Source organism: Crinia signifera, chromosome 19 (assembly GCF_055691185.1).
Source record: "Crinia signifera chromosome 19, ASM5569118v1, whole genome shotgun sequence".
Classification (NCBI taxonomy): domain Eukaryota; kingdom Metazoa; phylum Chordata; class Amphibia; order Anura; family Myobatrachidae; genus Crinia; species Crinia signifera.
In genome coordinates, this window is record NC_139226.1 from 117,690,668 (window position 1) to 117,703,584 (window position 12,917).

Genomic DNA, 12,917 nt, shown 5'->3' on the forward strand with positions numbered 1-12,917 from the left:
CAGTTGAAATAGTACTCCCATCTTAGTAAATTTCCACCTATGAATCAGTTTGGATTCTGCAATCTGCTGGGTCACCTTTTTAATGAGGGGGTTGTAAAGCTGTGGTATTATTACTTTGCTTTACAGTAACGGATAGATACGTGGAAGTGGATAAAGTTTCCAAATTTCCTGCAATGCATTCACTTGGCCGAAGCCAACTATGTTTTGCCATAGAACACTTCTACCAGTCAAACAAAGGCACTTGCCAATGCATCATCTTTCTTATAAACAGATGTCTTTGAAATAAAAGATTGCGCTATATTTCAGCACACTCCTTCAAAAACAGACTCAAGACTTCCCTTTTTACTCAAGCATTTCCTTAATTCCTTTAAGTATAGTTTTTGAAAAGCTTTTCTGTACTTCATTGTTCCTGTACTGTATTACATTCATTCTATTGGAGAAAGAGCGTACTATATAAATATAATGAATTATTATTAAGCTGTCCCTTTGTGTAAACCAGTGGCATAAAACTATAACCATCATGTATTTTCAGGTGATCACCCGTACGAGTGTGAGTTTTGCGGAAGCTGTTTCCGGGATGAAAGTACACTGAAGGGTCACAAGCGTATCCACACCGGGGAGAAGCCATATGAGTGCAATGGCTGCGGGAAAAAATTCAGCCTCAAGCACCAGCTGGAAACGCATTATCGAGTTCACACAGGTACATTTCCTATCAAATGCAAAGCTTTCTACAGAGCTGCTCTCACCTGCACACAATACAGGTCATCTTCTTGTAGGTCTACTTAATGTCCAGGGCAGAGCAGTAGCACTGTGGATGTCATTGCTGCCTCACAGTGCTGAGGTCCCGCCCATTTTACTAGAAAGTGGGTGGTATCGCCAGGGTGACCTGCTCTTCCGGGATTTTGAGAGAAAACGTTAGTCTACCAGACTTCTAGTAAGCATATGAAATTATTCCCTTGTAGGTATGGGGCATAAAAGAATATCACCAGATTATATTTGATTTGTTAACTTGCTTACATTGCTTGGGAGCGGGGCCGGATTACTGCCCCACAGTCCGAATTCCGACTGTCAGTACTCCGTCATCGGAATCCCTACTATTTAAATGCCCGACAGTTGGGATCCCGACTCACAGGGGCTTATCTCACTTGTGGGAGTCCACGACCCCCATAGAGGGAGAACAGAACCTAGTGAGCGGCTTCTTTGTGCTTGCCCCCTTCTTTGTGTTTTGCGCACCGGCAGTTGCGATTCAAATGTCTGGATACTGACCGTCGGGATCCCGATTGTCGGACCGCTATACCACACCCGTCTGGTAGAGACCACACAATAGTTTGTTGATGTATGCTATGCTCTCCTTTCTGAGTTCCTACATGTCTCGCCTCTCTCCAGGTCCCACTTGGCAACAGGTATAGGACCTTCCAATCCTGTCACCCTTAGCCAGGTCTACCTATTTCAGGTCTACCTAAAATAAAATCTGTGCTAATAACCGGAGTGGCTGAGGGCAGGTGCTTCACTTTCCTGGGCCTTCTTCAGCTTTACCCAACAGTTGCTCATGGAAAGAAAGGAAGAGAACAGGGATGAAACTGTTAAATGTTCTCTTTCCAGGGTGAATTTGGTCACTTAGGACACTTCTTTTCCCTACTACATAGTGCCCGGGGCCTTTATGTAATAAACAGATGAAAAGCAAGTATGCAGTTGGGTTTAATGTCAAATATTGGTTAACAAATATGAAAAATTTTCTTTATTTTTTATTTTTAAAAAAAGAGTTGTACTTGCTGCTTTCTGTACGCCCCTCGTATTTCTATAAAGTGAAGGAAATAGTGGAAAGCTTAGGATTTAAAAAGCATTTTTTGTAATATTTTAAGAGTTAAACAATTGCCTACATTAGTGATGGAGTGTTCAGGAGTGTTTAGCATACACCTGCCGGCAATGAAATGACGAGTTGCAGAAAAAGTGGTGTAACAGAAATGTGTGTGAAGTCTACTATCAAAAAGAGGATAAAGGACCTTATTCAGTAAGGATCGCTTATAGCTCGCATCTACAGCTTAGCAAATGTGATCATTTGGCAATGCAAATACAGGAGGAGGTGCATACTACCCCTCCCTGCATTTGTGATTGAATCAAAATGCAATCACATTGCACTTTAAGAGGAACATCTTGACCATCGGCCGTGGTGTAAGTCTAACCATCAGTCCTTGGCCTGGCCACTCACGGAAAACGGGGACAACGCACCTCTTTTCTGGAAACGCTTTGATTCAGGAAGAGGTGATCACTTTCTAGAGATGAAAAAAATAGTTTTTGGCTTGAAATTTATTTCCAATATCACATTTAATGGTGGAAAAATATGCGGTATTAGTTATGTTGAGATTAACCTTTTAGAGCACAAAAACTATTAATAAGGCTGTGTAGAATTTTTGTTATAAATGTAAAGACCGTTGTCTCGTGTATTCCTTCATACTTTAGCTTTTTTCATAGAATAAAGCCAATATATTGTGAAAAGATATATAAATTATTGCTTACTCTTCAAAGATGCTCTAAAATGGCCTTGACAGATTTGTTAATACCCCCTTAATACCCCTTACAAATAAATTGATTTAGCCTATTTTAAATGGGGGGGGGGGGGAGTAGTCACTCTGTTTGGTATCATCGTGCGTACCACTCTAAATGGGGAAATCAAAGCAGAGCATTGTGTGAAGATATCAGAATAAAAGTAAAGCCAAGCACATTAAAGGTAAAGGGGGTATTCAAGGCAGGGTCATGACTATTGGGCTGGCCTGACAGCCGTGAGCCTGTCCCGTTTTCGGCCGGCTCGACACTGATTTGGCAGGCATGATTCAGTTGTCCCGCCTACTGAGCTCCGCGAAGGGGGCGTGGCTGCGAGAAGCAACCGTAAATCGCCGAGCTGCGTCCAGGAGCTCGACAATTCCTGGACGTTCTCGGCAGAACATGCCCGACTGCTTATAAAGTCGGACACGTTCTGCCGAGATCCCTCATCAATGCTGGCAGAGAAGACCGCATTGAATAGAGCCCCACCGCTATTTCCCCGTCGGGAGTAGCGGCAGGAGATTAAATACCCCCCAAAGGCCAAAACACCATGTCTAAGCAGCTTAATGCTTCTGTGATTACAGTTGCAAATACAATTAAATAGTTAAAAGTCCATGGACTGTAGCAAACCTCCCTTGATGTGGCCTCAATATTAAAATTGACCCCAGATAAAGCAGAAGGATATTGAGAATGGTAGAGAGACAAGGAATACTTCACAAGAAATGCAACTTCCAAGGTCATGGTCCATTAGTGTACCAGCAAATGTGTCCACATCTGTATATCTAAATTCTGCTATACTGAACCTATATCAGCAGACTGTGGAATCTGGCATTCTCATTTTGTTTTGAGGTCTGCGGCGAGTTGGAGAGTGTAACTACCTCAGTTGATAATTCTAGAAAATGCATGTATGTGAAATCTGTGATCTCGATAAAACAAACATTAAATCTTTGTTCTGGTAAGTAACCAGATGAGATCTGAATATCAGAACTGTAATTAGACTTAAATTTACTGATAAAAGTCAGCATTTGAGCTTATATTGTTAGGAAGGGGACACTCACCATTTTTAGTTTTGCCCTAAATTCTTTGTTTGCAGAATTGCTATTGTTTTTATTTGACTGCATAGAGGAACCTATTGCATTCAAGCATTTAGTTAATATTCAACAAGTTGTCTACAACCCTTTGGAATATATCTGCGCTTAGTTGGAAAATGGTGTATTGCTGCACACATATGAATATCTAGAAACATGAAGAGCTCAAATGTCTAAAATGTTCTTGGCTTAAACGTTTTTTTTTTGTCTTTCATAGGTGAAAAACCATTTGAGTGCAAGTTGTGCCATCAGCGCTCACGAGATTATTCTGCCATGATCAAGCATCTTCGCACCCACAATGGAGCATCTCCTTACCAGTGTACCATCTGCCTGGAGTATTGTCCAAGCCTGTCTGCCATGCAGAAGCACATGAAGAGTCATAAGCCTGAAGACATCCCTGCCGACTGGAGAATTGAAAAGACCTACTTGTACTTGTGTTATGTGTAGTGCGAAAAGCAAAATGTTTGTGGGAGTTGAAAGTCAGTTATATGGGGAAGGCCGAGCAATCAAGACCTCTAAAGGGAATAAGTCAGAACCCACTTAAAAGCAAAAAAATCAAACACATCCACCATTTTTGGCTTTTTTTTTGTGGGAAGCTTGAAGCTCTTTTGAAAGGAGGCTCAATGGGGCTTTTTTTGTTTTATTTTGCGACTGAGTGATGCATCATCATGAGAATGAAGACCTTTTGTTCCAGCCCACCCAATTATTAGGCAGCAAAATTATGGTATTTGGTATTCTCTTCAGAATTTACCAAAAAGTGAAAGGTGACATTTTTTCGAAATGACTTTATAGTACTTATGCCAGTATGGTTTTTAAATATGGCCATAATAGCATTGGATGTTGGTGGCAAGTCCAAATATAATTCTACATAAAATGTTCAAACGTATATTTGAGCTTAATTCAGTTTTCATTTCATCATTGTAAAATGTGATGGGGTACGACCTATAATGACCAAACCAGATCAACTGGATTGTAAAAAAATGGAAAGAAAAGTATTGTGCTCTATTGTGGAGCATAAGTTGTAATACCACCTGGTATTCACTTGTATTTTGTAGCACTGAAGGGGGTTTGAAACCTCAAATTTTAGGTTTGCCTTCAATAATGTTTATATCCACTGATGATGTCAAATCATTGTTCAGTTTGGATATGTAATTTGTATGTTATTACATAATTCCCCAATCTTTATCACTTCTACTCACACTTTCTTGAAGATTTCGAAGCTGAGCACTTTGGAAGATAATTACTCTTCATTCTGGTGGAAAAACTCCACCAAGTAAAGATAGGAAACACAACATACTTGGAAACAATTGGCAAAAATAGCTGAATTAGGCTTAATTAAGCCTATATACTGTCAGCAGGCCTAAACAGACCAATGAAAGGTGATCTAGTGTTATTGCGAGAAATATATGCCAACAGTAAAAGGTCAGGCGTATCGGTTTCTTGGCTGATATGAACTAGACCAAACTTCACCTACATTAGAGCCACTATTATATATGGATGTGTTTGGTTAATTTGCCAGTTTACCATTTCTTCCTATCTAAAAACAAACATATTTTCAGCATCCTCTTGTGAGTCGATTGGTACGTTTTCACAGAGGCCAGTTAGTAAATAGGGAGCTGCTTCTATGTATATATTTTTATTGTTTCTTTTTGTTATTATGTTTAGCACATTGTACTTGAATTTTTGTTTTTTTATGACCTCATATGTACCGGTGCCTAATTTGAGGCATTTTGTTACTTTAAGATGTTGTAGGAAAAATGTGCCAAGATAGAGAAATGGGCAAAATGAGAGATGATCTCATTCGTTTTTGTTTTCATTTTTTATTTTTTATTTGTACCAAATACGGTATTCAGTCTAGGGTTGACTCTGCCCTTTCCCGTTGTGGTTGGGCTGATTTTTTTTGTTTGTTTGTTTTTTTCCATTCATGAAAGCTACCTCTTAATCCGTTTTGCTGCAAGAGGATCCTACAACACATTTAAACAATGCTTTATAGGTCCCTCTGCCAGCTAAATGGTTAATTATGTTATGTTCAATTAAAATGTTGTTTCTTGTTAATTTTATGTTACGCTTAATGAATTTTTTCATCTCATTTTTTTTCTTGCTATTATGTTTGTGATTAAGCTGCATTTATATAAAATATAAGAGGTTTAGGGTATTATTTTGTAGGTAGCCTTACTGGGGAAAATGAAAAAAAAAAAAAAAAACAGAGGAGAAATTAACCATCTTTAATACAGTACAACGGGGTTTTGCCTTTTTGACACCTTCATTGTATAAAGGGGCTAAGAAACCACTGTCACTTTTTTTTGGGCTGTTTTAAACCTTAAAAACTGATTTAGGTAGTAAAATGGCTTCCCATGTTAGAGATGTATTAATGTAGCTCTGATGGGTAGTGGGAGGGGAGTGAAGAATCTGTGGTTTAAACTTGAATTTGTGAATAGAAGTTTAGAATTTTTTTTTTTATTCATAATGTGAAGGTGATGAAAGTATTAAATCTCTTGGCAGGTATAAATATATTTTTCTCAGTACGTACCAATGCAGACAGCGGCTGACCACAATTTGCTAAGCAGAAGTATCAGATGTTCGTGATAAATTTTCTCACCAGACACCTGGAAATAAGGGATTAAAGATAGTTATTCCACAAAAACAAATGCAATCTTTTTTTTTTTTTTTTTTTTCCTTCCCTGAGGAGTATGCTCTGAACTTTCTCCTCCTTGAACTTAATGAAAAACATGAAATATTGGAAGGGTAGGGCAAAATATTTGCAAAGTTGTGATATTTTTGTAATATTTGTTAGTCTTTTTGTCAGTTTTGGGCCTACATATATATCTATATATATTTTTTTTGTAATGTGAACAGGACTCTGTGCGTGTGTGTTAGTGTGTATGCACGCGTGGTCAAGCAGTACACTGCGTGTTAAATTGTATTGAGTCATACAGTATTGTGCTTAATCAGAGACTCTGCTTCTACCTGGCATAGGAATGTACTTGTTGCTTGCGGTTGTTGGTTCAAGACCCTGATAACATCATAATCACCATCTTCAAGGCTTTTCTTGATTACATTTTTTTTTTAAATTCCTATCATGGCCCTCATGGAGAAAAAAATGCTGCTTCATGTCTGTTTTTGTACGCCTTCATCACTTAACACACAAGTTACTGGAACATGTAAGCCAAAAATTTTAGACACACCCTGAAAGAGTGAGCGCCATCATGATAAATAAAAATACAAATACCTTTTTGCAGTGTGAACAGACAATAAAGTTTTAGAGCATTGACTATCTAGAGAGATTAAAAAAAAAAAAAAACTGAAAGATGCTGCTATAAACTTTGTTGTAAAAAAAAAAATTGCGAAAAAAAATTCATTCAGATTAGATCGCTCATCTAAATCAGAAGAAATAAAACAATTCTAATGCGGGCAATGACCGCAATTTACAATTGGAGCAAACAGGGTGTGGTATAGCTCACGGATAATGTCTAGGTTGACCATAGAAGGTCGACATTGACAAAAGTTCAACACAAGCAAAAGGTTGACATGGAAAGGGTCAATACGTGAAAATGAGGTGTTTTTTTTTTTCTTTTTTTGTTGGTGTCAATGTTGACACTTGAGCAGGTGGACCCTAATTAATGTACCCTCGCATGGCTCGCTTCGCTTGCCATGATTCAGGCCACTTTACCAGTCCCAATCTGGATGGTAGGGTATGAAAAAATCCCCAATTTTTTTTTTTTTATTAAAAAATTGCCATGTCAGCCTATTGCTTGTGTTGACCATTTGTCAGAATCGACCTTGTGCATGTCAACTTGTGGAGTTGCCCTATTAAATGTTGATGTAGATATTGTCAGCCATTCGGATACCCGCCAAACCAGCCCTAATTAATCCCAATTTCATCCTGATATTGCATATTTTTGTTTGCCGTTCCATAAGATCCATACAAAAATTTACTTTCTCTGGGATACTGCAAGTACGACATATGCACACCCTAGATGACAGCCATTGCCTGTGGCCCCTTATCAGTAGTTCTTGCATAGCCAGTGACCAGACATATCTGTTTGATGTAATTGCTTTATATAACGTTGAAGTAATATACATTGTATAAGGTTCTCTTTAAATACATTAAAAAAGCAATGCATATGCTGTGATCGATAGCACCCATCCAAACTTACAGCATTGTTGGATTTTTTTCTCAAACAAGCACAATAGTGCAGTATGGTCATCTATGATGCAATATGGTGGTGCTATAAAATTTAGCATTTTGTGTTTTTCCAATTTTTCCTTAAAAGTCCAACTTTTTTCTTTTGACCTGAAACCGTGATGCAGAGTTTTCATTTCCTCGAAATGCCAGCTACGTGTTGTCAGAGAAAGGCTTCTTTATTCTTTGTGCCTAAACATTTTCTTCCTTTTTTAATGAAATAAAACTGTTAAAAAAATCCTTAAAAAAAATTGCAGGAAAACTGTGTCCAGCTACAAAAACATATGTATTAAGGAAAAAAAAATCTGCTGCAGTTTATCACCATTGTTCTGACTGTAACAGAGCAGCGTGCTTTGGATGCATTCTCCAGGGGTGGCTGTTCCTCTGTTTTGGAAATTATAGAATTTTGCAATAAACCTCACGTTCTAATATTTGGGAATTTTTAATAGTCTTATAAAAATAAATTTTTGCAGGAAAAAAAATGTATTGGGATTTCCAATAAATCCAATCTACGAAACATCCTAGTCATTCTTGTACAATTAAAAACTGATCTACCTTCCCAATGGCGATGCCATATTCTCATTACTGTATTAGGTCAACATGGGGTTTTTCACTGGTTTTTGACCCGAATGTCGATATGAACACAGGATAAAGTACACCACATGGCTCGCATCTCGCCATGCTTCCGGCACACTATTTTATTCTTCCATCAAACACTAGTGTACGGTAGGGCATGAAATACCGCCTGTCGGCACATGTTGGGTCGAAAAACAGTGGAAAACCCCATGCTGACCTTTTGACTGTCAACCTAGACCCATGTCGACCTTTCAGCATGTTGACCTAATGGTGTCGACCTAAGGACCGTATCCCAAAAAATCACTAGGGCTATTTCTGGGCACACAGTATGTCCTAATGTATATACACAATACCATTCAAATCCTAAATGTAAAGTTTTACCAGCCTCTTATGGCAATTCTAGAACCAGAGAGGTATCTTCATTTGAAATCCAGAAGTTGCTGTATGTAGTAGTAGATTTTTTGCAGAAGGAAATATACTGCTGTGCTCTGGATTTAAATATAACCCCCCCACACACACACACACACATAAATAAAACCATGATAATTACAAATATGCTTACTTTAAAAAAAAATATCACCCTTAAATTTGTTTAAATGTATTTTTAATCAATATTCTCATTAACTGGAATTCATTACCCACGGAGTCACCCCTGAAATGACGTCCAAAGCAGTCAGTCTGTTCCATTGTCCTTGTTGTACCTCTCATATTGTGTTTTGCATGTGCTTTGTCAGAGGCCTGGTTATACAGCAAAATAATCTTTCCATGTATATGTGTACAATTATTGTAGCGTTACGGACCAACTGCCCCGAGGGACCTAGCAAATTACAGCTTTCTTTTTACCCTCCCTGTTTTCTACCATTTTTTTTCTTTTTGTTGTTTATGGTTTATTTTTATTACTTTGTTTCTATTGCTAGCTTGTATTTTGTAACAGCACAAGTGCCAGTTGCAAATGCTGTCAAAAATAAATTAATAGAAAAAAAATCAACAAATTAATAATAAATAAAAATGAAATATAGTGTTTTTTTTATTTTATAAATGGATGTTAACCATTTTTATGCCGGCGGGTTTGGCAATGTTTTGGCAGGCCCCCTTGCATCAAAGTGATTACATGTTAAGTCTACCTCAGCACCCTCTGCCTAAGTTTAATGGGTGCCCACTGGTTGTGTTGCCTAAAATACTTTATGTACTTTTCTTTAACTTGTCTCCCTCTTTTATTCATTTTTGTTTTTGTTTTGTTTTTCAAAATCAGTGGCTCATGTAAGGTGCAAAATCGAATACTATAAATTGTGTATTTTTATCGTGTGGTAACACCTTAAGATTAATTGGTAACCGTTTGCGCCATAGCACAAATAGGATGTAAGCGGAGTGCAAATAAAATATTTTGCTTTCATTAGTTCAGTATATTATTAAATATAGTGAGCGGCAACATTATGCTTTTTTGGCCTGATATAACTGCTAAAGTAAAACATTTCTATATCTTTATTGAACTGACCATATGCGAAGCCCTAAAGCTCCACCTAACTTTACTCATTGTGTAGTGATTTACTTCGAAGGCTTGTTGGAGACCTATACACTCTCTTTGTAAGGAAGATCCCTTGTTTGTTTTTTAGCCATGGAGACTAGTGTGATCTTCCAGTATTGCAGTTAGATGGGAAAGGACAGTTGGGAAGTAGAACCCTAAAGGCCCATACACACTGGGCGACTTTGAGCTGAAAGACGCTCAAAACAGCAAGTCTTATGCTTCAGAAAGGGTTTTTTCAGTTGTGTATTTGGATTGCCGCCAGGTACATAATGACCTGTTTGTGTGGCGCAATACAGTGATTTAACATCTGATCTGCCGGATCTGGTCCAGTCAGATATTGATTGAATATGAGAAGGCAAGAAACCATTTATCAGTTTGGTCAGTGACCTTCCAAAATCACAAATTGTTTTGCTTTCTTTTTTAAGTACAGTTGGCTTTCCTCAGTTTGTGGTAGTCCTTACGGTCCACTTTAGACGCTATCCAATGGTCAGCTTAGCGTATTGTACATTTTGGCTATCTGTAAAATCAATGCAAGCAGTTTCAAATTATTTTTGTTGCTTTATGATACAACAGTACAGTTTAGCTTTTCATTATAAACGCACACAGCATAGACAACTGGGGGGAAGGGGGCGTACTGTACTTCATTCATAAGAAACAAAATTGACAAAACCTTAATGAGCGTCTGCTTTTCCAATTTTTGTTTTGCTTTGGTTAACCTTTTTTGCAATTTTTTGTTTTTGTTTTATTTTGCTGAGCAGATGCAGTAATCTCCAGAGGGCAAATCTACGTTACTGACTCTCTCCCTATCTGTGCCACTTTCTCTCGCCATGCTGTGTAGACAAGCATTTCCTCTATCTACAGTGTTTCTCATTCTCTATTCTTTGGTTTTCTGTTTGGGTTTTTTTTTCCCTTTGCCGGAGAAAAAAAATTTGAATAAAATGCTGCAGGATTTTTTTTCTCTCTACATTGTCACTAAGTGAAGTTTGTGCCTTGTATAGCAAAGAAAATATTTTTTACATCCTACTAACAGTAAAATAAATTTTTTTGTAGTGAACATTTTTTGTATTTTTATTTATAAGTCTCATAAAAAAAACAAAAAATAGCAAATGTTCGGTTGTATACCTTAAATCTGCAGTTAGAATAAAGTTAATTCCATTGTCACTTTGGTATTTGCAATTTTGTGTCTTTATTATTATTGTTTAGCTCAAAGATGGGTGTGCCTTGCGATTTGTGACTGTTGTTGAATTGGAATGTGTAGCAAAAGTGCATGTTTGTTCTGAGTTGGCGTTTACCCTTTATTATATTCTGGTAGTTTATACTATCAAATATTAGAGTAGTGTTCCTTCTAGGAACTAGGGCGGGCAGGGCGCACGGGGGCAGAGTAAGGGACCGGGCCGGGCCTGCCAACATCACTGTTTTGGGCGGTCCCGGGCTGCTGGCGTGCCCGTGCCATGATGAAAAGGTGCGGGCCCCGCCGGCGGCGTCACGCAAAGGGCAGGCCCGGTCGCCGGTGTCCCTGAAGGGGGTGGAACCGGCAACCCGGAAGGCTGTACACTGCCGGGGAAGCGCCGGGCATCGCTATCTACAGCGGCGCCGGGCTTCCCCAGTCACAACAGAGGGGACAGAGGCAGGCTGTTTTAGCTGGGCGCTGCCAGAGGGGCAGGGCGCATTTTGCCATTTAAAAATCGGGCAGGGCGCAGCGCCCCGCTAAAAACAGCCTAGCAGGAACACTATTAGAGCCATTAGTGCATCCCAATATTTGTTCTGCCACTATCCAGGTCTCTGAATACAATTTTTTGTAGTCATATAGACCACCAAGAACTTTGAACAGTTGTCTATGCTAGTGGAAACACTGTGGGCCAGATGCACTAAGCTTCAAAAGTGATCAAATGGAGAGTGATAAACAGCCAACCAATCAGCTGCTACCTGCCATGTCCCAGACTGTGTTTGAAAAAGTCAGGCAGGAGCTGATTGGTTGGTTGTTTATCACTTTCCCTTTTATCATTTTTGAAGCTTAGTGCATCTGGCCCTATGTCATGTACTGATAAGCCTGATATGTGCTTAATGAGAGACGATACATATTACACTCGCTGCAATAACCAGCAAAATATTTCCGTGCATATCTGCTGATGTGTACACCCATATATCATCTGTATATGCATTCAAATCCTGACTATATTGTCAACGACTATGGGAGGTAATCAATCCCGGATGCTATTTTTGCCGACGGAATTTGCGTCCCTTTCCTATTTAATGCCACCATTTCTGACAGCATTGAAGGCAGTTTCCGACAAAACAGATCTGACTTTAAAACAAAATGGATCTGTTTTGTGTGAAACGGCCACGGATTATGAAATTCACAGCCATTTTTCGACCTGTCCATGGCCATTTTTGCCAATCCTTTTCTGACATGCAACAGTTGGAACATTGAATTCCGACTGTCAAGTTGCAGTCGAGAGAAACCAAAACATCCTGGCATTCCAGGATGTTCTGTCAGTCGGAATCCCGGGGTCCATACTCTAATTTAAATTACAATTTGAAAATAAAGCTCTATTTCATGGGTTGGTTAACGTACCCTTAAAAGCATCCTGTATTTACACTGCATCCAAAACTAATAAATACTGTATATTAGCACATGGTTTGTCATGTTACTTTCCACACTCCTAATCAGGCCAAAATGAGGAAGACTTTGGGACGGGTTTAAATAGCCTGGGGCTTATACAGTGGTTGGGGCTATTCAATTGCAGCCCATAACAGCCTGCCCTTAGCAGCTTCAGCATATGAATGCTTTCCACAAGTCACCCGAACAATCCAGGTTTTGGGTAAATCCCTGCTTTTGCACAGATGGTTTCAGAAATTACTGACGTACATATACCTCTTTTCCAGTAGCAACATGGGTCAGACCCTGTAAATTGTACTGGGTCAATGCCTGGTTGGACCTGGAGTTAAGACACATTTCCACTACAGTGCTACCCGGTAAATTGCTGGATCAGCCCTGTTTACA

At 38.9% G+C, this 12,917-nt stretch overlaps 1 protein-coding gene across 2 annotated transcripts in view; it reads left to right on the forward strand.

The window, feature by feature from the left end:
• Positions 1 to 8,892, forward strand: part of ZBTB16 (zinc finger and BTB domain containing 16) — a 128,319-nt gene extending 119,427 nt beyond the window's left edge. For both annotated transcript variants that reach the window (XM_083163227.1, XM_083163228.1), the window contains exons 6-7: positions 533 to 700; positions 3,847 to 8,892. In XM_083163227.1, the coding sequence (XP_083019353.1) occupies positions 533 to 700; positions 3,847 to 4,076 (398 nt within the window). In that variant the 3' untranslated portion in view covers positions 4,077 to 8,892. The remainder of the gene's footprint in view (positions 1 to 532; positions 701 to 3,846) is intronic.
• The last annotated feature ends 4,025 nt before the right edge of the window (positions 8,893 to 12,917 follow it).